The sequence below is a fragment of the Rhinoraja longicauda genome, chromosome 20 (genome assembly GCF_053455715.1).
Source record: "Rhinoraja longicauda isolate Sanriku21f chromosome 20, sRhiLon1.1, whole genome shotgun sequence".
Taxonomy (NCBI): Eukaryota; Metazoa; Chordata; class Chondrichthyes; order Rajiformes; family Arhynchobatidae; genus Rhinoraja; species Rhinoraja longicauda.
The window spans coordinates 8,431,078-8,456,532 of NC_135972.1; the positions used below are offsets into that span (position 1 = coordinate 8,431,078).

Here is a 25,455-nt window from a genome sequence, read left to right on the forward strand (position 1 = left end):
ACAGTGCAGAGATACATGACGAAAGGAATAACGTTCAGTGCAAGATAAAGTCCAGCAGAGTCCAATTATAGATAGTCTGAGGGTCTCCAATGAGGAGTATGGGAGGAAACCGAAGGTCTTGGAGAAAACCCATGCAGTCACGGGGAGAACGTACAAACTCTGGTATTTAGAAGGATGAGAGGAGATCTTATTGAAACGTATATGATTATTAAGGGGTTGCACACGTTAGAGGCAGGAAACATGTTCCCAATGTTGGGGGAGTCCAGAACAAGGGGCCACAGTTTAAGAATAAGGGGTAGGCCATTTAGAACTGAGATGAGGAAAAACTTTTTCAGTCAGAGAGTTGTGAATCTGTGGAATTCTCTGCCTCAGAAGGCAGTGGAGGCCAATTCTCTGAATGCATTCAAGAGAGAGCTGGATAGAACTCTTAAGGATAGCGGAGTCAGAGGGTATGGGGAGAAGGCAGGACTGGGTACTGATTGAGAATGATCAGCCATGATCACATTGAATGGCGGTGCTGGCTCAAAGGGCCGAATGGCCTCCTCCTGCACCTATTGTCTATTGTCTATTGTCTAATCAAGAATCTGTGCCTATCTCTGTCTTTAAAAAATTCCACTGACTTGTCTTTCTGTTGGGATAGTCCCTGCCTCAACTACCTCCTCTGGCAGCTGGTCAAGTCAAGTCAACTTTATTTGTCACATACATATGCAAGATGTGCAGTGAAATGAAAGTGGCAACGCCTGCGGATTGTGCTAAAACTACAAAACAGAATAGATTTTTTTTTAATAATACAAAAATAAATTAATACAGTAAATTAAATTAGTCCCTGGTGATATAAGAGTTAACAGTCCTGATGGCCTGTGGGAAGAAACTCCGTCTCATCCCCTCTGTTTTCACAGCGTGACAGCGGAGGCGTTTGCCTGACCGTAGCAGCTGGAACAGTCCGTTGCTGGGGTGGCAGGGGTCCCCCATAATGTTGCTGGCTCTGGATCTGCACCTGCTGATGTATAGGTCCTGCAGGGGGGCGTGTGTAGTTCCCATGGTGCGTTCAGCCGAACGCACTACTCTCTGCAGAGCCTTCCTGTCCTGGGCAGAGCTGTTCCCAAACCAGATTGAGATGTTGCCGGACAAGATGCTTTTTACAGCCCCAGAGTAGAAGCACTGAAGGATCCTCAGAGAGACTCTGAATTTCCTCAGCTGTCTGAGGTGGTAAAGGCGCTGCTTTGCCTTATTCACCAGTGCGGCAATGTGTGTTGTCCATGTCAGATCCTCTGTGATGTGGACTCCCAGGTATTTAAAGCTGTTCACCCTATCCACAGTAATCCCATTTCTTCTTCCCACAGGCCATCAGGACTGTTAACTTTTATAACTCCAGGGACTAAATTTTGTCTTATCTGTATTAACTTTTATTTAAATGCTGTAACTGTAATTCTTTTTTTTTTTGTTGCACAATCCGCAGGCATTGCCACTTTCATTTCACTGCACATCGTGTATGTGCATGTGACAAATAGACTTGACTTACACCCACCCATACACCCTTTGTGCGAGGTGCTGGGTTACTCCAGCACTTTGTGCCTTTTGTGTTATTTTCTCTCTCTCTCTCTCTTGTGCATCTGCTTTGGTGGGTCTTGGTGCGGGCGGGCGCCGTGCGGTGGCGCAGGCGGGCGGGCGGGTTTGGATTTCGGCCGGGCGTGCTGGCGCTGGCGCTGGGGCTGGGGCTGGGGCTGGCCCGGCCGCGTGTGACGTCACAATGGCCAGGCGGAGGAGGAGGAGGGGGCGTCTACAATGTTGCCTTGCGATGTAACAACTCGCCCACTGTTGCAACTCGCACACATGTAGCAGCCCAGATGTCGCCAGTCGTGCAACTCGCCGGCCCTTTGCCACCATGGTGGGCTACTGCTGCTGCAACTCCCGACAGCTACTGAGCCAACCCAGAGACAACCCAGGTAACGTTCCGCGCTCTCTTCTCCCTCGTCCTGTTAAATTTTGAACGCATTTCCCCTCCCCCTCCGCAGTGAGATTCCCCAAACAATTTTGTATTTTGTGTTTTGTGTTCAGTCTGACCCGAAACGTCACCCATTCCTTCTCTCCGCTGAGATGCTGCCTGACCTGCTGAGTTACTCCAGCATTTTGTGATTATATATATATATCGCCCAAACAATTAGTGATCAATCCTGCTGAAGAAGGGTCTCGACCCGAAACGTCGCCCATCCCTTCTCTCCCGAGATGCTGCCTGACCTGCTGAGACGAGTTACTCCAGCATTTTGTGAATAAATACCTTCGATTTGTACCAGCGTCTGCAGTTATTTTCTTATATACAGATCCTGCCCCCTGTAACTTGTGAACTAATGGACATTCAGCCTTTTGTTTGCTTCCAGCTTCAAACAAAGCTAAAAGTGATTAGTTAACAATGAGTATTTATTCACAAAATGTTGGAGTAACTCAGCGGGTCAGGCAGCATTCTCAGGAGAGAAGGAACGGGTGACGTTTCGGGTCGAGACCCTTCTTCAGACTGACTCCAACATTTTGTGAATAAATACCTTCGATTTGTACCAGCATCTGCAGTTATTTTCTTACACTACCAGTTAACAATTAGTAGTGTGTGTGTAGTGGATTTGTCCCCTTTCCAGCCCCAGTCCGCGTTTGCTTTTTTTTAAACTTCTGATTTGTTATATTGCTGTAGTCCCACGTTAAAAGGTTGCTGCCTTAACATGTTGTCCCTGAAGTTTGCATTGTAGCAATCTATCTGTTCTTTGTGTATTTGAAACAATCCATGATTTAAATGAGCCTTTAAAAAAAAATCCGAGTGATTGTTTCTGTGTAGACTTGAATTATTTGAAATAACAGATGGCAGGGATTGTGTTGACTTCGAATCTGTCCATTTGGAGCACTGCTGGGACTATAAGTGCACTTCTTTCTATCTTAGAAAGCAGTGAAAAAGGTTCGTGGGCTTGCAAATGGTGAATATGGATATTTGTTTGTTTTATATATATACACACACGGAAGTTTTTCTGTTTATTATTATGGTGCATGCAGAGTACTATATCTGTTGTGCCGTTGCAAGAAATAATTTCTTTGTTCCGTTTCGAGGGCATATAACAATAAAACACTCGTGACACACAACCTGAAACACGTTTGATTGCAGAGGTCAGTAGCTCGCTGGGTCTGATTATCTATAAACGTGAAACAAAGCGAACAGGTTGGGGGAGGAACTAAGGGGGTCAGGCAGCATAAATGGTTTGGGCCCCTTCTTCAGACTGATGGAATAAAAAGGGAAGATTGTGTCACTTTTGGTTAAGTGTTGTTGTTTTGGGGGTTCATTGTCTATTTGATACATCCAGAAAAATGCGCGTGGTTCAGTTGTTTTTTGTATCAAGAGGGCAAGCACTAGGCCAAGTTGTAATATAATGTAAAAGATAAGGTGTTATTGTGTAAAATAGCATACAATGAAATCAGTGCCTGTAAGGAGAGGTCAATTTCTGTGGCTTGCATCACACTGAACAAGTGTTATTAATGTGTAGGAAGGAACTGCAGATGCTGATTTAAACTGAAAATGGACACAAAAAGCTGCAGTAACTCAGCGGGCAGGCATCATCTCTGGAGAGAAGGAATGGGTGATGTTTCGTGTCGAGACCCTTCTTCAGAGTGAAAGTCACGGGAAAGGGAAACGAGAGATATCAACGACGATGTAGAGAAATAAAGAACAATGCATTGAAAAAATGGAATAAAGGAAACAAGCCATTGTTCCCTGTTGGGTGAAAACGAGAAGTTGGTGTGACGTGGGGGTGGGGGAGGGATAGAGAGAGAGTGGGAATGCCGGCCGGGGTTACTTAAGTTAGGGATATAAATATTCATGCTGCTGGGCTGTAGTAAGCTGCCCAAGCGAAATATGCGATACTGTTCCTCCAATTTGCTTTTAGTCTCTCTGACAATGAAGGAGACCTAGGGCAGAAACGTCAGTATGGGAGGGACAGGCCACACTTGCACAAAGTACAGCAGCCCTGAGAGCACCTCACACCCGATGAGCACATTTCTCCCTGTTATAGAGAGCTACTTGCATGGCTCCAGTTTCTTCCCCACCCTGGCTGTCTGCTCCGGCCAATTCCTGTCACACGCCTCGGCCCCCCTCCCCCTCGAACCAGATCCCCAGCACCTTCAAGAAGTCGGCCTTGATGGTGAAGGGGATGGAAGATCGGTCGGGCCAGTTGCCGAAGAGCATGGCCTCGCTCTTCCTGCGGTTTACCCTGGCCCCCGTGGCCGACTCAAACCGGTCGCAGACGCTGATCAGTCTGCGGACCGACCCTGGATCCGAGCGGAAGACGGCGACATCGTCCGTGTACGGGGAGGCCTTGACCTGAGTGCCCCCCCCGCTGCCTGGCAATGTCACTCCTCTTGTGCTCGCGTCCTTCCTGATGGACTCGGCAAAGGGCTCAATACAACAGACGAACAAGACAGGGGAGAGAGGGCAACCCTGCCTGACTCCAGACCTGACGGGGAAGCTGTCTGATTCCCACCCATTGATTTGGACTGCACCACAGATATCGGGTCGAGGACAGGCCTCAGTGCACAAGTCGGCAGACAACGGGGGTAAAAGCGTGCCCCACGTCGCCCTCAGCCCGATGGCCACCTTCCTGTGTGGCTGCATCAGGCGGAGCGTGAAGCCAAGTCACGTGGGCACCAAGTGTCGCTACCTGCTGAGGTTCTACCTGTCCCCGGTGTTGGGCCTGGCGCAGAAGCCACGCAATGTGCCAGTCAGCTGGACATTGCCGCACCATCTGTCGTTCGTGGAAAGGTTCTTCCGGACCAACACCTTTGACCGAAGGTAGACACAAAAAGCTGGAGTAACTCAGCAGGACAGGCAGCAAATCTGGAGAGAATGAATGGGTGACGCTTCGGGTCGAGACGGAATGGGTGAAGTTTCATGTCTGAGGAAGGGTCTCGACCCGAAACTTCACCCATTCCTTCTCTCCAGAGATGCTGCCTGTCCCGCTGAGTTACCCCAGCATTTTCTGTCTATCTATTGATTGTTCCGTTTGAAGCCAGAAGATGTGACTCTGAATACAAAACCTGTTAGTCGTACAATGCTGAGCCGTTGAAGCAGTGGATTTGGGTACTGTACCGGGGAGATTGCCCCCACCACTGCCTCCCTGATAGAGTGAAGGTACACTCCTAAACTGCAGCACCTCCCGACCTCTCTCTGCGGTAGTCTAGGAGGTAATGAAAATCCTCTTTGCGATTAGTTTAGATATAGTGTGGAAACAGGACCTTCAGCCCACTTGTAAGGGCTAACATTACGAATGCAGCAATGTGGGTTTTATTGCAGGAGTGTAAAAGCTCCAGCTCGGATTATTCCTGGGGCATCCTGTTAGCATGGAAGTGCGGTTTATGGCTGATCGTATCCTCTGATATCAGCAACTGGCCTCAAAGCTTTGAAGTGTTAAGAAGAACATCTTGCCATATGGACTGCCCTTTGTTCCCAAGGAAGAAGAGGTCACGATGGACACGACGGACACGGAGGTCCCGAAAGACACATAAAGATTTATAGGGCATTGTAAACTTGCCAGACAAGGCAGTGATGGAAAAATACTGGCACATGTATTTAGGGTATAAAAGGTGTGTAAATGCCAGCTTTCGGAGAGAGAGGCTACACTAGCTTCCTGAGTGTTTCCGAGAACGCTTCGGTACCTAGGCTCTCTCCCACCTGGGTGAGTAGAATAAAGAGGTTAAATGACTTTGGTTGTCTGACTATTCTGTTCATAGGGCACGAACTACATCACATAGAGTCTACGCCGACCAGTGACCATGTCTACTAGTTCTATCCTGCACCCCTAGGACATTTATAGAAACAAACTAACCTACAAAACAGCATGGTGGCACAGCGGTCGGTAGAGATGTTGCTTTATAGCGCTTACAGCGACGCAGATGCGGGTTCGATCCCGACTACGGGTGCTTGCCTTTAAGAAGGATGAGAGGGGATCTCATCGAAACGTATAAGATTATTAAGGGGTTGGACACGTTAGAGGCAGGAAACACGTTCCCAATGTTGGGGGAGTCCAGAACAAGGGGCCACAGTTTAAGAATAAGGGGTAGGCCATTTCGAACGGAGAATAGGAAAATCTTTTTCAGTCAGAGAGTTGTGAATCTGTGGAATTCTCTGCCTCAGAAGGCAGTGGGGGCCAATTCTCTGAATGCATTCAAGAGAGAGCTGGATAGAGCTCTTAAGGATAGCGGAGTCAGGGGGTATGGGGAGAAGGCAGGAACGGGGTACTGATTGAGAATGATCAGCCATGATCACATTGAATGGCAGTGCTGGCTCAAAGGGCCGAATGTCCTCCTCCTGCACCTATTGTCTATTGCCTGTACGGAGTTTGTACGTTCTCCCTGTGACCGTGTAGGTTTTCTCTGTGATCTTCTGTTTCCTCCCACACTCCAAACATGTTCAGGTTTGTAGGCTAATTGGCTTGGTATAAACGTAAATTGTCCCGAGTGTGTGTAGGATAGTGTTAATGTGCGGGGAGCACTGGTCGGTGCGGACTCGGTGGGCCGAAGGGCCTGTTTCTGCGCTGTATCTCTAAACTATACTACAAACATGTACACCTTTGGAGTGTGGGATGAAACCCATGTGATCACGAGTTGAACGTCCTAACGCATGGCATCCCTGTGTGGTACCTCCGCTGCACGGAGGCAGAGAGGAAAGCTCTTCAGCGGGTAGTCCATAGAGCTCAGAAGACTATCGGAACACAGCTGCCAGCCTTGGAGGGCATCTACAACACACGATGCCTCAGAAAAGCCACCAGCATTCACAAAGACTCCCCACACCCCTGCAATAGTCTGTTCGAACTCCTTCCATCGGGCAGACACTACAAGGCCTTCGACGCCCGCACCTCCAGACTCAGGAACAGCTTCATCCCCAGGGCCACAGCTGCTATGAACCGGTCCTGCTGAGCCGGATGGTCACATCGCACAGTGAACCGGCACAGATCTACTTGCACTTTATGCTGTTTAAAAACTGTTTCTAATTTGTTTCATTGGGTTGTTTAAAAGAATACTGATTAGCTAATTAATTTATTGCATCGTATGGGAGGCGCATTCCCAATCTGGTTGTACCCCTGTACAATGACAATAAAGACATATTGTATTGTATTGTATTGTACAAACTCCGTACAGACAGCACCCGTAGCCAGGATCGAACCTGGGTCTCTGGCGCTGTCAGGCAGCAACTCTACCGCTGGGCTGCCCAGGTGGAGAGTTAAAGGGGGATTTTCTGAATTGGTGATGTTCAAAATTAGGAGAAACTGCAGGTGCTGAAACCTGTGTGGAACACAGTGCAGGGCTAATTCAGCGGATAAGGCAGCATCTCTGGAAGATGTGGGTAGGTGACGTTTTTGGGTCTGGTATTGTTTCCTCAGGGTATTGTTTCACCAGGATGTTCAGTTGTTGATGTAGGACTGGGATTTGTCGCTCCAGTGCACTTGTAACGGTCTATCGATTTTGATCACTACACTTTATTCGTCAGCATTCACCACCTTATGGGCAAGGGATCACGGGTATGTGAATATCTCGAAGGTATTTATTCACAAAGTGCTGGAGTAACTCAGCAGGTCGGACAGCATCTCGGGAGAGAAGGAATGGGTGACGTTTCGGGTCGAGAAGAAGGGTCTCGACTCGAAACGTCACCCATTCCTTCTCTCCCGAGATGCTGCCCGACCTGCTGAGTTACTCCAGCACTTTGTGAATAAATACCTTCGATTTGTACCAGCATCTGCAGTTATTTTCTTATACTATGTGAATATCTCACCTGATCCCAGGAATGATTGGGTTAACATATGATGAGCGTTTGGGCCTGTACTCGCTGGAGTTTGGGAGGATGAGGGGGGACCTCATTGAAACTTGCCGAATAGTGAAGGGCCTGGATCGAGTGGATGTGGGGGGGATGTTTACACTAGTGGGAGAGTCTAGCAGCAGAGGCCACAGCCTCAGAATAAAAGGACGTACCTTTAGAAAGGAGACGAGGAGGAATTTCTTTAGTCAGAGGGTGGTGAATCTGTGGAATCCATTGCTACATGTGAGATGCAAATGTGAGTGCTCACAATCACGATGCTCGAGACAATCTAGAGAAACAAGTATAGTTTATTTGCAAGTCTGCAGAGTTGGGTGCCTCCCCTGTCGAGACACACCGAGGTCGGGAAAATCCCTTCTTTTTATTCACTTCAATTTCAGTCAATAGTCGTTTATTTGTCACATACACATAAATGTGTAGTGAAATGAAACATTACCCGCAGTTGAACAATAAGACCAATAAGATTAATCAATAAAAATGCAATAACACATACAATCACAACCAACACCAAACAAAAAGAAACATCCATCACAGTGAGTCTCCTCCAGTCCCTCCTCACTGTGATGGAAGGCCAGAATGTCTTTTTCTCTTCCCTGCCGTCTTGTCCCGCGGTCAGGCTGTTGGAGTTGCCACGTCGGGGCGGTAGGGGCTCCCGATATTGAAGCCCCCGCTGGGCGGTGAAAAATCCCGCGGCCTATTTCAATTGTCACACCTTTAATTCCTCCCCTTTGGGCTCCTTCCAATCGGAGCACTGAGGTGCACAATCTACCATTACCGCCCCTGTTGTCCCCCACATCATACATCGCATGTGCATTTAAATGAGACATCTTGTCATGCTGGGCGTTTTTGTAATATTCATTTATCTCATTAGGCAAGCGCAGTACAGAGTAGTTCATGCCCTTTCCCCCAGTTCTCTGGCTATTTTGCCCTCTCCCCTAGTTCTCTGGTTATCTTGCCCTTTCTCCTAGTTCTCTGGTTATCTTGCCCTTTCTCCTAGTTCTCTGGTTATCTTGCCCTCTCCCCTAGTTCTCTGGTTATCTTGCCCTTTCTCCTAGTTCTCTGGTTATCTTCTAACACTTGTCCTTGGAATGTCACTATTTGTTCTTGCGGTTTTTTTTCTAGCCGAGCACGGTCGGGTCAGCTATTTCTCAGGGTCCTTAGTTTAAATCAATTATCCCTTTTTACCCCTCTCTCACACTACGGATGGCTGTGGAGACAAAGTCATTGGATATTTTTACGGTGGAGATTGACAGATTCTTGATTAGTTCGGGTGTCAGGGGTTCTGAGCAGAATGGGCTTGAGAGGGAAAGATGGATCAGCCATGATTGATGGGCGGAATAGACTTGATGGGCCGAATGGCCTAATTCTGCTCCGATAACGTTTGAACTGGAAAAGCAACGCAAACCCCTTTTTAAATGGGTTGGTAAGAGACCTGTCCCGAAACATCCCCTATCCATGTTCTCCAGGGATGCTGGTCTGGCCTGTTGTTATTCCAGCACTTTGTCTTTTTTGCGGAGGAAAAAACACTGCATCTGCGTTTCCTTGCTTCCACCTTTTTAAATGGTCAGATTGAAAAATCGTTGAGCTGTATGGAATCTGAAATTGGCCACACTGGTGAATGTAGATCCTGGAGAATGTGAAGGGTCACTGCTTCAGTCTTCAAAGTTCAAAGAGGAGAGGAAAAATGTGGTCTTAACACAGGTCCCGACCCAAAGAGTCACCTCTCCATGTTCCCCAGGGGGTGCTGCCTGGCCTGTTGTGAGTTACTCCAGCACTTTGTCGTTTTTGTCCGTTTTCTCCAGAGATGCTGCCTGGTCCGCTGAGTGACTCCAGCACTCTGTGTCCATCCTTTGGTATAAACCAGCATCTGCCGTTCCTTTTTCTTCCATTTTCACAGCGTCTGTGCTGCTTGTGAGGCACCTGGGTTAATGAACTGCAGAAGATCCTTGCAGCCGGTTAGTCAATGACTTAAGAACTGTGGCACCATCCATGTCAGGAAACTGGTCTGCCAAGGAGGATAGACACAAAATGCTGGAGTAACTCAGTGGGACAGGCAGCATCTCTGCAGGGGGAGGGGAGGGTTGGAGATAGAAACATAGAAAATAGGTGCAGGAGTAGGCGTAGGCCATTCGGCCCTTCGAGCCTGCACCGCCATTCAATATGATCATGGCTGATCATCCAGCTCAGTAACCTGTACCTGCCTTCTCTCCATACCCCCTGATCCCTTTAGCCACAAGGGCCACATCTAACTCCCTCCTAAATATAGCCAATGAACTGGCCTCAACTACCTTCTGTGGCAGAGAATTCCACAGACTCACCACTCTGTGTGAAGAAATGTTTTCTCATCTCGGTCCTAAAAGACTTCCCCCTTATCCTTAAGCTGTGACCCCTGGTTCTGGACTCCCCCAACATCGGGAACAATCTTCCCGCATCTAGCCTCTCCAACCCCTTAAGAATTTTATATGTTTCTATAAGATCCCCCCTCAGTCTTCTAAATTCCAGCGAGTATAAGCCGAGTCTATCCAGTCTTTCTTCATATGAAAGTCCTGCCATCCCAGGAATCAATCTGGTGAACCTTCTCTGTACTCCCTCTATGGCAAGAATGTCTTTCCTCAGATTAGGAGACCAAAACTGTACGCAATACAGAAGGAATGCAGGAGTTACTTGAAGTTAGAGAAATCAATATTCATCCCCGTGCACTCCCTCCCTCACTCTCCATCCCTCCCCCACCCAAGTCGTGCCAGCTTACAGCCGTCTTGTTGAATCTCATTGTCTGTACTCATTCTTGCCTGACAAACGGCTAACAATGACCTGTTTCCTTTATCAACGTTTTTTTTGTTGTTGCAAATCTTTAATTTATTTGTTCTATGTCTCTGTCTCTCTGCATCCCCTTCTATAACTCTCGTTTCCCTTTCCCCCTGATTCTCAGTCTGAAGACGTGTCCTGACCCAAAACGTCACCCATTCCTTCTCTGCAGAGATGCTGTCTGGCCCGCTGAGTTACTCCAGCTTTTTGTGTCTATCTTTGGTTTAAACCAGCATCTTATGCGTAGGAAAGAACTGCAGAAGATAGACACAAAATGCTGGAGTAACTCAGCGGGTCAGGCAGCATCACTGGAGAGAAGGAATGGGTGATGTTTCGGGTTGAGACCCTTCTTCAGACTGATGTCAGGGGGGTTAGAACTTTACCTTCAAGTCACCCTTGTTTTCCCTCTCCCCCCATCCCCTCCCCTTCCCAGTTCTCCTACCAGTCTTACTGTCTCTGACTACATTTTATCTGTGCCACCCTAGTCTGAAGCAGGGTCTTGACTCGAAACGTCACCCATTCCTTCTCCCCAGAGAAGCTGCCTGTCCCGCTGAGTTACTCCACCATTTGATGTCTATCTGCAGGTCTTTCCTACACGAACAGTCAAACTAGTTGTGGAGCAAGGAGGAGGGGGATGGGGAGGTAGAGGGGGATCCGTTCATACCCCTGTGTTGTCAGCTGGCCAAATGTTTGTTGCCAGATCAAGGGAGGGGGGGAGGGGCAAAGATAGGATGTAGTCTGAGACAGGAAGACTGGTGACAGAAGGGGGAAGGGGGAGGGGATAGAGAGGGAAAGCAGGGACTATCTGAAGTTAGAGAAGTCAATGTTGATACCGCTGGTGTGTAAACTACCCAAGCGAAATATGAGGTGCTGTTCCTCCAATTTGTGCTGGGCCTCACTCTGACAATGGAGGAGGGCAGAAAGGTCAGATTGGGAATGGGAGGGGGAGTTGAAGTGCTGAGCTACCGGGAGATCAGGTAGGTTAAGACGGTCTGAGCGGAGGTGTTCAGCGAAGCGAACGCCGAGCCTGCGCTTGGTCTCGCCGATGTAGAGAAGTTGACACCTGGAACAGCGGATACAGTAGATGAGGTTGGAGGAGGTGCAGGTGAACCACTGCCTCACCTGGAAATACTGTTTGGGTCCTTGGATGGAGTCGAGGGGGGAGGTAAAGGGACAGGTGTTGCATCTCCTGCGGTTGCAAGGGGAAAGTACCTGAGGAGAGGGGGCTAGTTTGGGTGGGAAGGGACGAGTGGACCAGGCACTTACGGAGGGAACGGTCTCTGCGGAAAGCAGAAAGGGGTGGAGATGGGAAGATGTGGCCAGTGGTGGGATCCCGTTGGAGGTGGCGGAAATGTTGGAGGATTATATGCTGCTTCCGATGGCTGATGGGGTGGAAGGTGAGGACACGGGGGACTCGTTACGAATAGGGGGAGAGGGAGCAAGAGCGGAGCTGCGGGATATTGAGGAGACCCTAGTGAGAGCCTCATCTATAATGGAAGAAGAGAACCCCCGTTTCCTAAAGAATGAGGACATCTCTTTTTTGTTCTGGGATCTTTGTAGGTTAAAGCTGGAATATTTGGTTCTTTTGGTTAATTACTCCTAATTTACAAATTTCACCACAGACTTCCTATGGTTTTGAAACCAGACAATAAAGCTCGCCACAACAAGTGGTATTCTCCAAATTACAAGGACGTTATTGTCTGTATCTATAAACTGTATATCTGTAAACCACAAACTAGGGCTCGTTTTCATGACCAGAATTTGCTCTATTTTTGTAACATTTCTTAAAGCAAGCAATTCATCAGTTAGACTGGCACAGTGTGGAAACGGGCCCCCTCGGCCCAACTTGCCCGCACCGGCCAACATGCCCCAGCTGCCGTAAACGCTGCGCTGATACACGTGTCGGACTCGAGAAGCTGCTTACGTTGTTGGTGAAGACGCAGGGAACTGCAGGTGCCGACAAGTAGTCCAGGTACGACAAGAAAGGTTGAGGGGGATATGGGCCCAATTAAATGTAGGCAAAAGAAGGGTCTCGACCCCAAACGTCGCCCACTCTTTCTATCCAGAGATGCTGCCTGTCCCGCTTTGCGTCTATCTGTAGGTAAATGAGATTAGCTTAGATGGGGCATCTTGGATGAGTTGGGCTGGAGGGCCTGTTTCCGTGCTGTTCGACTCGGAACTGTACGAGATTCACCAGGATGCTGGCGTGGCAAGCAGGCTTGAGTTATTGGGAGAGGCTGGATAGGCTGGGACTTTTTTCTTGGGTAGCTTGGAGGCCGAGTGGTGACCTTAATGAGGGATGTACAAGATTATGAGCAGCATGGATAAAATGAAAGCTATCTCCCCCCCAGAGTAGAGGGTTCTAGCGTGAGAGGGTATTGGCTTAGGGTGAGAGGGGAATGATTTTAAGAGGAGAACGTTTCCACTTGTATGGGAGTCAATATCTGGAATGAGTTGCCCAAGGAAACTGCAGAATATCAGACTTCAGTCTGAAGAAGGGTCCCGACCCGAAACGTCACCCATCCCTCTTCTCCAGAGGTGCTGCCTGACCAGCTGAGTTGCTCCAGCACTTTATCTATCTTCGATATGAACCAGCATCTGCAGTCCCTTACTGCACGCTGGTGCCTGCCTATCTCCATAGCCACCATCTTCAAGACCTTGGCATGAATCTCCGCGGGAAGAGCTGGCATTTGGTCTTGTTCATTTCTCCCTGACCTTGGTGCAATAGAATAAATGTCCAGCTTCACTCTATCCATGTCCGTTTTCACAAGTAGTGGTGTGTGTTCAGCGAACAGAACAGGATGTTTAGGAAGGAACTGCAGATGCTGGTTTACCCCAAAGATAGGCACAACATTCTGGGGTAACTCAGCGGGTCAGGCAGCACCTCTGGAGAGAAGGAATGGGTTTAGTGTGGATACGGACCCTTTGGCCCACCAGGTCCACTCCCACCGGTGATCACCGCACATTAACATTACCCTGCAGCCACTCGGGACAATTTACACTTATACCAAGCCAAGACCAAGTCAAGGGAGAGCTAGATAGAGCTCCTAAGGATAGTGGAGTCAGGGGGTATGGGGAGAAGGCAGGAACGGGGTACCGATTCAGAATGATCAGCCATGATCACATTGAATGGCGATGCTGGCTCGAAGGGCCGAATGGCCTACTCCTGCACCCATTGTCTATAATTAACCTACAAACTTGTACGTCTTTGGAGTGTGGGAGGAAACCGAAGATCTCGGAGAAAACCCATAGGGTCACGGGGAGAATGTGCAAACTCCGTACAGTCAGCACCCGTAGTCAGGATCGGACCTGGGTTGCAAGCGCTCCACCTCTGCACAATCGATGGGGACAATTTTGTTTAATTATTGTTATCTCCTTGTTTTTTTATATTTAGATTTAGAGATACAGCGCAGAAACAGGCCCTTCGGCCCACCGGGTCCGCGCCGCCCAGCGATCCCCGCACACTAACACTATCCTACACCCACTAGGGACAATTTTTACACTTGCCCAGCCAATTAACCTACATACCTGTACGTCTTTGGAGTGTGGGAGGAAACCGAAGATCTCGGAGAAAACCCACGGGAAGAACGTACAAACTCCGTACAGACGGCGCCCGTAGTTGGGATCGAACCTGAGTCTCCGGCGCTGCATTCGCTGTAAGGCAGCAACTACCGCTGCGCCACCGTGCCGCCTTGTTCTCCAGTAATCTCTCACTAGGGCAGTTAGAGGTTCACGTTGTCTTTTCTGTTAAATCTTTTCCTTTTTGCTTATCTATTGAAGCTCTTGCTGTCTGTTTTTAGTTTCTGCCAGCCTGCTCTTTTCTTCTCCTTTCTCTTATCTATGCCTTCGTCACCTTTTGTATTCTGATCTTTTCCCAACCCTCGAGTTTCTCTCTTTGGCAAAGTCACAATGGATCAATTGTTCATTATTGTCACGTATGCACAGCACTATGAAATTCATTTGCATATGGGTGGCACGGTGGCGCAGCAGTCATAGAGTTGCTGCCCCACGGTGGCAGCGACCCGGGTTCGATCCTGACTACGGGTGCTGTCCGTACGGAGTTTGTACGTTCTCTCCCCCCGTGACCTGTGTGGGTTTTCTACAGGTTCTCCGGTTTCCTCCCACGCTCCAAAGACGTACAGGTCTGTAGGCTAATTGGCTTGGTACATTTGTTAAATGTCCCTTGTGTGTGTCAGATAGAGTTGGCGTATGAGGATCGCTGGGCGGCGCGGACTCGATGGGCCGAAGGGACTTTTTTCGCGCTGTATCTCTAAACTAAACCACAAATGTAGAGTCGCCACAATTTTGGCGCCGTTTGGGCTAAAAAAGAAGAGAGAGAAAAAAACACAAACTGAAAACATGAAACAGTCCAAGGTTTCCTTCTGATGTGTGGGAAATGTTTCATCCGTCCTGCTGGAACCCCTGAGGGGCACTTCCCATCAGAGGAGGCTGCAACACAGGGAACGGGATTTGGGGGAAGCGGGAGGGTGGAGACCTGGAGGTTCGGAAAGTTCATGTTAAACATCCAGATCAACCTCCTGTAACGCTGCAGTTTTCTCAGAGTACCATAATGCACGCATGGTTTGTTTCCAAACATTTGAAAAAATAATTTTAAAAACACGCTGAAAACAGATTATAGACAATAGGTGCAGGAGGAGGCCATTCGGCCCTTCGAGCCAGCACCGCCAACTAACAAGGACATCATGGCTGATCATTCTCAATCAGTACCCCGTTCCTGCCTTCTCCCCATACCCCCTGACTCCACTATCCTCTCTCTTGAATGCATTCAGTGAATTGGCCTCCACTGCCTTCTGAGGCAGAGAATTCCACAGATTCACAACTCTCTGACTGAAAAAGTTTTTCCTCATCTCAGTTCTAAATGGCTTACCCCTTATTCTTAAAATGTGGCCCCTTGTTCTGGACTCCCCCAACATTGGGAACACGTTTCCTGCCTCTAACGTGTCCAACCCCTTAATAATCTTATACGTTTCGATAAGATCTCCTCTCATCCTTCTAAATTCCAGTGTATACAAGCCTAGTCGCTCCAGTCTTTCAACATATGACAGTCCCGCCATTCCGGGAATTAACCTAGTAAACCTACGCTGCACGCCCTCAATAGCAGAGATTTAGAGATTCAGACTCTGAAGAAGGGTCCCGACCCGAAACGTCGCCTATTCCTTCTCTCCAGAGATGCTGCCTGGCCCGCTGTATTTCTCCAGCTGTTTGTGCCTGTCTTCGGTTTTAACCAGCATCTGCAGTTCACAAGTTATAGGAGTAGAATTATCCTGATCTCCTAATCCCATTTTCCTGCCTTCTCCCCATAGCTCTCGACACCCGTTCTAATCAAGAATTTGTTTATCTCTGCATTAAAAATATCCACTGACTTGGCCTCCACAGCCCTCTGTGGCAATGAGTTCCACAGATTAACTACCCTCTGACTAAAGAAGTTCCTCCTCACCTCCTTTCTAAAAGAGCGCCCTTTAATTCTGAGGCTATGATCTCTGCTCATAGACTCTCCCACCAGTGGAAACATCCTCTCCACATCCACTCTATCTATGCCTTTCATTATTCTGTAAGTTTCAATGAGGACCCCCCCCCCCCCCTCAACCTTCTCAACTCCAGGGAGTACAGGCCCAGTGCTGACAAATGCCCATCTTCCATTCCATCTCTCCAACTCAGCCTGTCCCGCTGAGTTACTCCAGCATTTTGTATTGAGAGGATGTTTCCACTAGGACAATAACCTCTGACAATAACCTGCTACCACGCTTCCTACTCAAAAGGCAGGATGTTGGATGTTGGATGATGATCGCTGTGTTCCAATCCTTGTACTTAAACCATTGGCGCTCACCAACAACACATCTTGGACAATCTTCACCTCACAATTCATAAGTGGTAGGTGACATCTGTGCCGGGCAACGGTCATCAAAGTTGAAGTCCTGACAACCACTCCTTGACAAAATGGCCGATCCGCTGACATCAACATGTTGGGCATTGTTGACTAGATGCTTAACTGGGGACAGCACTTACAGGTCATAAGTGACAGGAGCAGAATTAGGCCATTCAGCCCATCAAGTCTACTCCGCCATTCAATCATGGCCAATCTATCTCTCCCTCCTAACCCCAATCTCCTGCCTTCTCACGATAACCTCTGACACCTGTACTAATCAAGAATCTACCTACCTTTGCCAGTCGCACTCACACCAGTGGTGATGAAGTGTTTTGAAAAACTGGTCCGGGGTCATATCACATCACTCCTGCCCCGAAGCTTTGACCCCCACCAGTTTGCGTACAGAGCGAATAGATCCACAGAGGACGCTATAGCCACAGCCCTCCATGCTGCACTGTTCCACCTGGAGCAGCCGGGGAGCTACGTGCGGATGCTCTTTGTGGACTACAGCTCTGCCTTTAATACAATCCTTCCCCATAAACTGGTGGACAAACTGGGGGACTTGGGACTTCCACACTCCACCTGCATGTGGATAAATAGCTTCCTGTCAGCTCGCAGCCAGAGAGTCAGAGTGGGCCATCACACATCCACGGCCCTCAGCCTCAGTACCGGCTCTCCACAGGGCTGCGTGCTGAGCCCCCTGCTCTACACCATCTATACACATGACTGCACCCCCGCCCACCACAGCAACACCATTGTCAAATTTGCGGATGACACTACGGTGGTGGGACTCATCACCGGGGGGGACGAGTACGCCTACCGGGATGAGGCGGAGCAGCTGACAGTGTGGTGTGGAGAAAATAACCTGCTCCTCAACACCTTAAAGACAAAGGAAATAATAATAGACTTCAGAAAGAATAAAACGGACATGGTACCATTAACTATCAGAGGGGACTGTGTGGAGAGGGTGGCGGATTTCCGCTTCCTGGGAATCCATATTGAGGAGGACCTGACGTGGAGCGTGAACACCTCTGCGCTGCTGAAAAAGGTCCAGCAGAGACTGCACTTCCTGAGGGTGCTCAGGAAGAATAACATCACTCAGAGACTGCTGTTGTCCTTTTATCGGTGCTACATTGAGAGCATCCTAACATACTGTGTATGCGTATGGTACACCAGCTGCACAGCGGCTCAGAGGAAAGCGCTCCAGAGGGCCATTGACAACGCCCAGAGGATTGTCGGCTGCCCTCTACTTACCTTGGAGGACTTACACAGTTCCCGCTGCATCAAAAAATCCCAGAGTATTATAAAGGACATTTCCCACCCCGGACACTCCCTGTTTGAACTGTTACCGTCAGGCAGACGGTACAGATCTACAAGGACAAGGACAAACAGACTTAAAAATAGTTTTTACCCCACTGCTATAAAGGCACTAAATGTAGCCGCCAAGGAACGCAGGGGCGATACATAATAAGAGACTGTGAAATCGACAGAAGGATGTAGGGTTGGGTGTTTATGCGTGCTATTTTCATGATATTTATTTTAGTTGTTTATCTTTTTTTAAATATTTTACCTTGTATGTATCGTTAGCTTTTAGAAATGTTTGAATGGTGCACTGACTGGCTGACATTTTACAATTTCGTTGTACATGGCTCATGTTACAATGACAATAAAGGAACTATTCTATTCTATTCTAACATATCCATTGACTTGACCTCCACAGCCTTCTGTGGCAACGAATTCCACAGATTCACCACCCTCTGACCAAAGAAATTCCAACACATCTCCTTCCTAAAGGAACGTCCTTTAATTCTGATGCTATGACCTCTGGTTCTAGACTGTAACACTAGTGGAAACACCCTCTCTACATCCACTATATCAAAGCCTTTCACTATTCGAACAATAAACACTGTGGCTAAATAAAATAGCAGGGTATTGTTTTGAACCTGGAGAATCAATTAGAGAGGGAGCAGCCACTTCACCTCACCAATGTGATGCACCCACTTCTCTCTGTCTCTCCCCCCCTCTCTCTCTCTCTCCCCCCCCTCTCTCTCCGTGACCTTCGTCGCCATGGTGACGATACTAACTGCAGGCTCATAAACTGATCACCACATTCCACACAGGGGCCTCCTGTTGTCTCATCTTACACACAAAATGCTGGAGTAACTCAGCGGGACAGGCACCACCATCTCTGGAGAGAAGGGACGGATGACGTTTCGTCTCGACACCCTTCATCACACTAATCCTTCAGACAGGCCCGAGGACTAGTTCCAGCCCAAACTAGTTCTTCAGAGAGACCCAAAACGCCACCCATTCCTTCTCTCCAGAGATGCTGTGTGTCCTGCATGAGTCACTCCAGCATGTTGTGGCTGGGGGAACAGCATCTCATATTTCGCTTGGGCAGCTTACAGCCCAGTGGTATGATTGATTACTCTAACTTCAAGTAGCCCCGGCATTCATTCACTCTCTCTATCCCTCCCCCATCCAAGTCGCACCAGCTTCTCATTTTCACCCAAGACAGCTAACAATGGCCTGAAGAAGGGTCTCGACCCGAAACCTCGCCCATTCCTTCTCTCCTGAGATGCTGCCTGACCTATTTTGTGAATAAATACCTTTGATTTGTACCAGCATCTGCAGTTATTTTCTTACGCAAACATTTCCTTTATCCTGTTTCCTTTATCATCGTAGCTTTATTTGCATATCTTTCATTCATTGTTCTTTGTATCTCGACATCGTCGTCTATATCTCCCTTTCTCCTGACTGGTCTGCAGAAGGGGGCTCGATCCGAAACGCCACCCACTCCTTCTCTCTAGAGATGCTGCCTGACCCGCTGAGTTACTCCAGCCTTTTGTGTCTATCTTTGGTTTAAACCAGCATCTGCAGTTCCTTCCTACACTACCTGTTCTACAGGACTCTATTGAACAGACCAGATATGACTTGTGCAGGGCGGTACAAATACCCTATTGTCTTGCATATTATCATAGCTTGGTGCAAGTTATCGGGAAAGGCAACGTTGCTGTGTCCTACCACTTCAGGACTGTGTGCTCGTTGACTTTCATGTGTCTTTCCCCAATCCCTTTCCAGGACTTCGATAGAAGGTTCTCGACCCGAAATGTTGCCTATTCCTTCTCTCCAGAGGTGCTGCCTGACCCGCTGAGTTACTCCAGCGTTTTGTGTCCATCTTGTTTGTGTAAACCACCTTCTTCCTGCTCGTTATTTAAGCCTGGGTGGGATATGAACTTCATCCTCCTGGACAAGTTCAGCTCCAGCAATTTTCAAGATGCTTAAAAGGGTAGAACCTTCTGCAAGTGTGGATGCCAATGCATGTGAACTAGCGGTGTAGGGGGAAAAAACCCTGCAGATGCTGGTTTACATCGAAGGTAGACACAAAATGCCGGAGTTACACAGCGGGTCGTTAACTAACAAGGGCAATAACTAACTCCATGTGTGGTGGTGGCCCTTTGTAGACGACTAAAGCATGGTTGTGCAGACCGGGCCTGCACAAGACCTGGGTATCAAGGTGGAGAAGCTATGGCACACAAGCCACCCAATGCTCTGGGCAGGAGCTGCCTTCCAGGGGCACGGTTCAACGTCACGGCTGGAAGCTCCCTCGGCCGCAGTGGGTGGCCATGTCTTCTCCCATGCCTTGGAGATGCCCTTTACCTTCCACGGTGTACCGCAGAGCCGCCTTCCCAGCCCACCGAGTCCATACCGACCAGCGATCCCCGCGCGCTAACACTATCCTACACAGGGACAATTTACAATGATAGCAAGCCGATTAACCTATAAACCTGAGGTATTTATTCACAAAATGCTGGAGTGACTCAGCAGGTCAGGCAGCATCTCGGGAGAGAAGGAATGGGTGACGTTTCGGGTCGAGACCCATCTTCAGACTGATGGAGGACAGTCTGAAGAAGGGTCTCGACCCGAAACGTCACCCATTCCTTCTCTCCCGAGATGCTGCCTGACCTGCTGAGTCACTCCCGCATTTTGTGAATGAATACCTTCGATTTGTACCAGCATCTGCAGTTATTTTCTTACACACACCTATAAACCTGTGCGTCTTTGGAGCGTGGGATGAAACCGGAGAAAACCCGCACAGGTCACGGGGAGAACGTACAAACTCCGTTCAGACAAGCACCCGTGGTCAGGATCGGAACCCGGGTCTCTGGTGCTGTGAGGCAGCAATTCCATCGCTGTGCCACCCTCTTTTGCTTTTGCTTGAACTACAATTAAGATACCGATTTAAAAGCAAGTGGTTGTCCAGACCTAGCCAGTGATGAATTTTTTTTTTCTCTGCATACCCTCTCCTGTTTCTAAAGCCTAGGCCGTTGTGTGCGTTTTTACAACAATGACTTGACTTGACTTGTCACTATTACAGATTTATTTGTGCTTCTCCCTGCATCTCTTTTTTTAAAACTGTACAGTTTACTGTTGCCCTTCGTTGTCCAGTTGCCAACATGCACGTGGTGTTTGTAAGAGGTTTAGTGTGGCGTAGGCTTTAAACTTACCTTCTCCCCCCTACTTTTATTTTGCAGATATCCTCCGTCCATGCAGCGTAAGAACTCGTCGAGTTTAATGCCGAGGGTTTTAACGAGCCGTCGGCTGATAATGTTTTGACACCCGGGGGGCGGGGAGGGGGACAATGAACCCTCCCGCCCACAGACGACTCGATGAGGGAGGATTTCAAGGTGCCTTCAGAAAAGAGGACGCCTCTCAGGATCCGGGGGCGGCGGCTTCGATCGTAGCTGGCGCCACACCCGGCCAGGCTTTCCGCAGAGGGTGGCCGGCCTTCGCCGGCCACGCCTCGGTTCCCGCCCGCGCCCGCCCGCCTCACGCAGGGGCCGACTCTTCCGGGTGGCCCGGACCGGCGGGCGACTCGAGCCCTCAGCGACACGGACCGCGCGGCATCGCGCCCCTGACGTCCAGCGGGCAGAAGAAAATGGCGCTCGCCCGAGTCACTCCCATGCCCCTCGACCGGGGGGCTTTGCAGCAGGGTCCCTACGCGCTCCCAGCGACGGAGGCGAAGGGCGCACAGGTCAGACGCGCCCCGTCGTACGGCACGCCAGGAGGCGGGGGGCAACCGACCAGGGCGTTCAGCGATGCCATCTCCACCGCGCAAAGAAATGTCGGAAATAACATCGCCCCCTCCACTCAGATGTCCACCGTGGGAATAGTTGCCTGGGGAAGCAACCACATCAGACAAATCCTGCCCGTTCTTAACACGGGGTTGCCCGGGCAACAAAACGTCCTGAACATTCACTTCAATTACACGCCTGCACCAACCAGCGGGCGATGTACTGTAACCTCTCCACTGTCCTCCTCGGGTTTGCAAGCTCAACGCAGCGTAACGGCCCCAGGTAGTCACCTTTCTGCTTCCCGCGCAGGTGTAAAGGATCCGGCCACCCCCCAGCTATCTCCTTGGTCGTTGGCACACGGCAGCGGCCTTGCTGCATCATCATCAAGAGGCTTGGATGTGGTCTCCCAACAGCATGCCACTGTGCCTTCGGCTGGGTTTGGGGGTTCGTGTGATCGGAACGTGTCGCCACATTCAGATGTCCCCCATTTCATGACAATCTTGCACTCTGTGTTTGGGCTGGTGTCCAAAGACGAAGGAAAACAAACGGCTCCAAGCCCTTCCCTCGGATTCAACGGTGAAAGTTGTCAACCCCCGTCTGCTCAGCTGCCCCCCAGGGATGAGGGGGGGAAGCAGAAAGCCGCGGGTCATCTGCTTGTTGTTCCCCCATCGACGGCGGTCCCTGTTTGCCAAAGTCCGCAAAGCAGCACAGTTTACCCCCTTCCTTCGACAGCAACCCACGAAGCCAGCGGCTCGTTGAATGGGAATGTAGGGCTGGTTGGAACGTCCAGCATCGTCATGGAAACGCTGGCCTCCATGTCTGAACTGTCTAAGTATTCAGCGGCGCCGGATGCTAATTTCTGGACCTCGGGCGGGCGGCGCTGCGAGCAGGTGTCGAGTCATGGCTCGTCAACGGTGGACGGTCGATACGGACAGCGGCAAAGTTGTGCCGATTCATTGCCGACGTTCAAGGAGATGTCTTCACCCAAAGATCTGTCTTCACTTTCCGAATTAAGAGGGAAAAAGAGGAACTCAACTGAGCGTCCGGAAGTGCCTCGGATTTACGCTGCCCGCCGCGATCCGACGTTTTGCGATATTCGGGAACGCTTGGATGTGATTCGGAGTCCAACCCCAAAACGGTTTCTGGCTTCTGCCCTGGAAGATGTGTCGCAAGGCGCAGGGGGCTGTCAAAGTGCAGTTCCCTGTCCCAGCAAGGAGGGGGCGAACTCTCCGGAGTTGAAGCACGGCGGACACGCAGATCAAGGCGAGGCTGCCCACAAGGCTGGTGTGGGAGATAAAGAGGACATCTGCATCACCGGAGTCTTCTCTCTCGAAGACACGGGACAGTGGGAGTTCCGTCCGCGTTCTCCTGCTTCCGTTAACCCTGCCGCGGGCTCAGCCACTCTCGCCGCTGACCAGGTGAGCGGTTCGTCTGCTGCTCGAAGATCGTTACCTTTGGCGCCCATTTTGAATGACAAAACAAGTCCATGCCACGCCGTTGTCACGGAGGAACGCTGGCAAACGACGGATAAATCTCCCGCTAACTCGGAAAGCCGACGGTGCCATTTGGTGACCGGATCACCCGCGATAGTGCACGCGCGGCCAGTGTTGAGAAGTTCAGCCTCCGGAGAATCGCCCCGCGGTTCAAGTGACACGCCCCCTTTTCCAACTGATCTAGCCGAAGGCAAAGAGCATTGTTCCCATTCTGTGCTCCCCTCGACCCTGGCAGAACACAACCCGAAACTGGTCTCGGACAAAAGCCTCTTGCCTCTCGAAGTCAGTGGGCAAAATCCTCCCTCGTCTCTCGACAAGGAAACTCGAGATCTCGATGGCCTGCTGCGATCCATCGAGGTGTCCATCGAGGCTTTGCAGGACTTCTGGAACCCTGGTCTCCCTCCGTGCGCTGGCCGGTTGGTTTGCAAGCAGGATAACTTGCAAGGAGGGACGGTGGGGAGCAAGACTCCCGGAGCTGAAGAAACCGCATCAAGTCTTTGCGCAGTTGCACCAACTGAAGATAAAATGAATAGAGTCGACCTGCTTGTGGAGCCTGACTGTGGCCAGTCTACTGACATAAAGGTGCTGGGACACGCTGAGATTCTCACCCTGCTGGCTGAGATATCAAACACAAATTCAAAGGCGAGGCTGCCTGTGGACGCCGCCACGCCCGGACCATGCGCTCGCCCTGAGGGGATGCGGCAGAGCACTGCACCGAATGCAAACCGCGCCGAGTCTGTTGAGAGCAGTGCCAAGGTGCCGGAGTTCAAGGAATGCAGAGACGGGGGAGAGCGGAGCAGCGCCGGCTTGCTGGGACCTGGCGGCAGGAACGGGGCCACCAAGAAAGGAAGACACCAGGAGAAGAAGATCTATTGCTGCATTAACGCGTGGCTGATCTCGTACGGCGTGCTGGGCGTTCATTGCAAATGTAAGCAGTCGCTGAGGAGTAAAGCTGAGAGCCAGGCTGAGCTGCCAGCCGCCGGGCCCCGGGGCCAAAGTAGCAGCGGGAGGGGCAGTCAAAGCTGCGCTGCGGCCACGAAGGAGACGGCGCCCGCGGTCAACGGCGTGCCGCCTGCAACCCGCGACAGCGCCCCGGGAGAGCCCGCGGCCGGGCACGCCGCCCCCGGTACTCCTCCCTGTTGCCGTTGGGAAGGTGCCAGCGGCGAGGAGTCCGTGCCCGGCGGCCGTGACGGCGGAACGAGGGCAGAGGCAGGTAGCAAGGTGGGAAGCCCGCGTGGGCCTGGCAGCCCAAACCCGAGTGGCCCTGGTGCAGGGGGCGGCACCGATGGGTTAATCCCCCTCGTTGCTCCCGAGGGAGGACTTCCACTACCGGCAGCGGAGGAAAGCAAGGACACCTCCCAGGCTACTGCAGAGACGGGAGCAGATGAAGAAGATCGCACCGCAGCTTCGGCCAAGGAGCCGAATGAAGATAAAACCCAGACTGTGACAGGGGACGATCCTTCTCCGAATGTATTCAGTGAGGATGCCAGCGATAGAACTGCAGCACTGCCATGCAATCCACATACTGTTAAACTGGGATTTCAGGGTATGAGCAACTGACTCGTTGATTGGGGTCTTTCTCACGGTAAACATGCACTAAGTCTCTGGTTGACCGCAAGTTAACCTGTTTGTAGACGATTCCTCCGTACGACTTTCCCCCCACTACACAGACTACAGCTGACTTCTTCCCTCGTCTACAGGGAACAAAAATCACAACTGAACCTACATTTTATTGAGATAACGTCTAGGCCTGGTCTTGTGTCGTCTCTGTCCAACTCTTCCTCATGCACTTTACATCCTCTGCTGGCTTGATGATGAATCTTTTTTTATGTAATTTTCCATCTTTTCAGTCTATTCATGTTTGGACTCCTCCTCGTTAGTTTAGTTTGCTGTCTCGTGAGCGGACCGAGGTGTAGTGAAAGGCTTGTGTTGCGTGCTGACCAGTCAGCTGGGCGGGAAGGCAATGCACGACTACAATCGAGCTGTACACACAGTGTACAGGTACACGATGAAGGGAATAACCTTCAGTGGAACAGGAAAATAACTGCAGATGCTGGTACAAATCGAAGGTATCACAAAATGCTGGAGTAACTCAGCAGGTCAGGCAGCATCTCTGGAGAGAAGGAATGGGTGACGTTTGAAGAAGGGTCTTGAACCGAAACGTCACCCATTCCCTCTCTCCCAGATGCTGCCTGACCTGCTGAGTTACTCCTGCATTTTGTGACACCAGAGTTCAGTGGAAGGTAAAGTCCGATTAAAGATAGTCTGAGGATCTCCAGTGAGGTAGATTGAGTTTGTGTTTAGTTCATTGTCACGTGCAGTGAAGAGCTTTTGTTGCGCGCTATCTAGTCAACG

The 25,455-nt window shown here is 50.1% G+C and overlaps 1 protein-coding gene across 6 annotated transcripts in view; it reads left to right on the forward strand.

Moving 5' to 3' along the window:
• Window positions 1-940: 940 nt before the first annotated feature.
• The window catches only part of LOC144603545 (uncharacterized), a 32,303-nt gene continuing 7,788 nt past the window's right edge, over window positions 941-25,455 (forward strand). For 2 of the 6 annotated variants that reach the window (XR_013548637.1, XM_078416904.1), the window contains exons 1-2: window positions 1,747-1,946; window positions 21,068-24,685. Coding sequence is in view for 5 of the 6 variants with exons in the window: in XM_078416904.1 (XP_078273030.1) it covers window positions 21,175-24,660 (3,486 nt within the window). In the remaining variant the exon portion in view is untranslated. Of the gene's footprint in view, window positions 1,291-1,746; window positions 1,947-12,528; window positions 12,618-21,067; window positions 24,686-25,455 lie in introns of those variants that run through there. The other 4 variants (XM_078416900.1, XM_078416903.1, XM_078416902.1 and 1 more) reach the window with 3 other exon arrangements.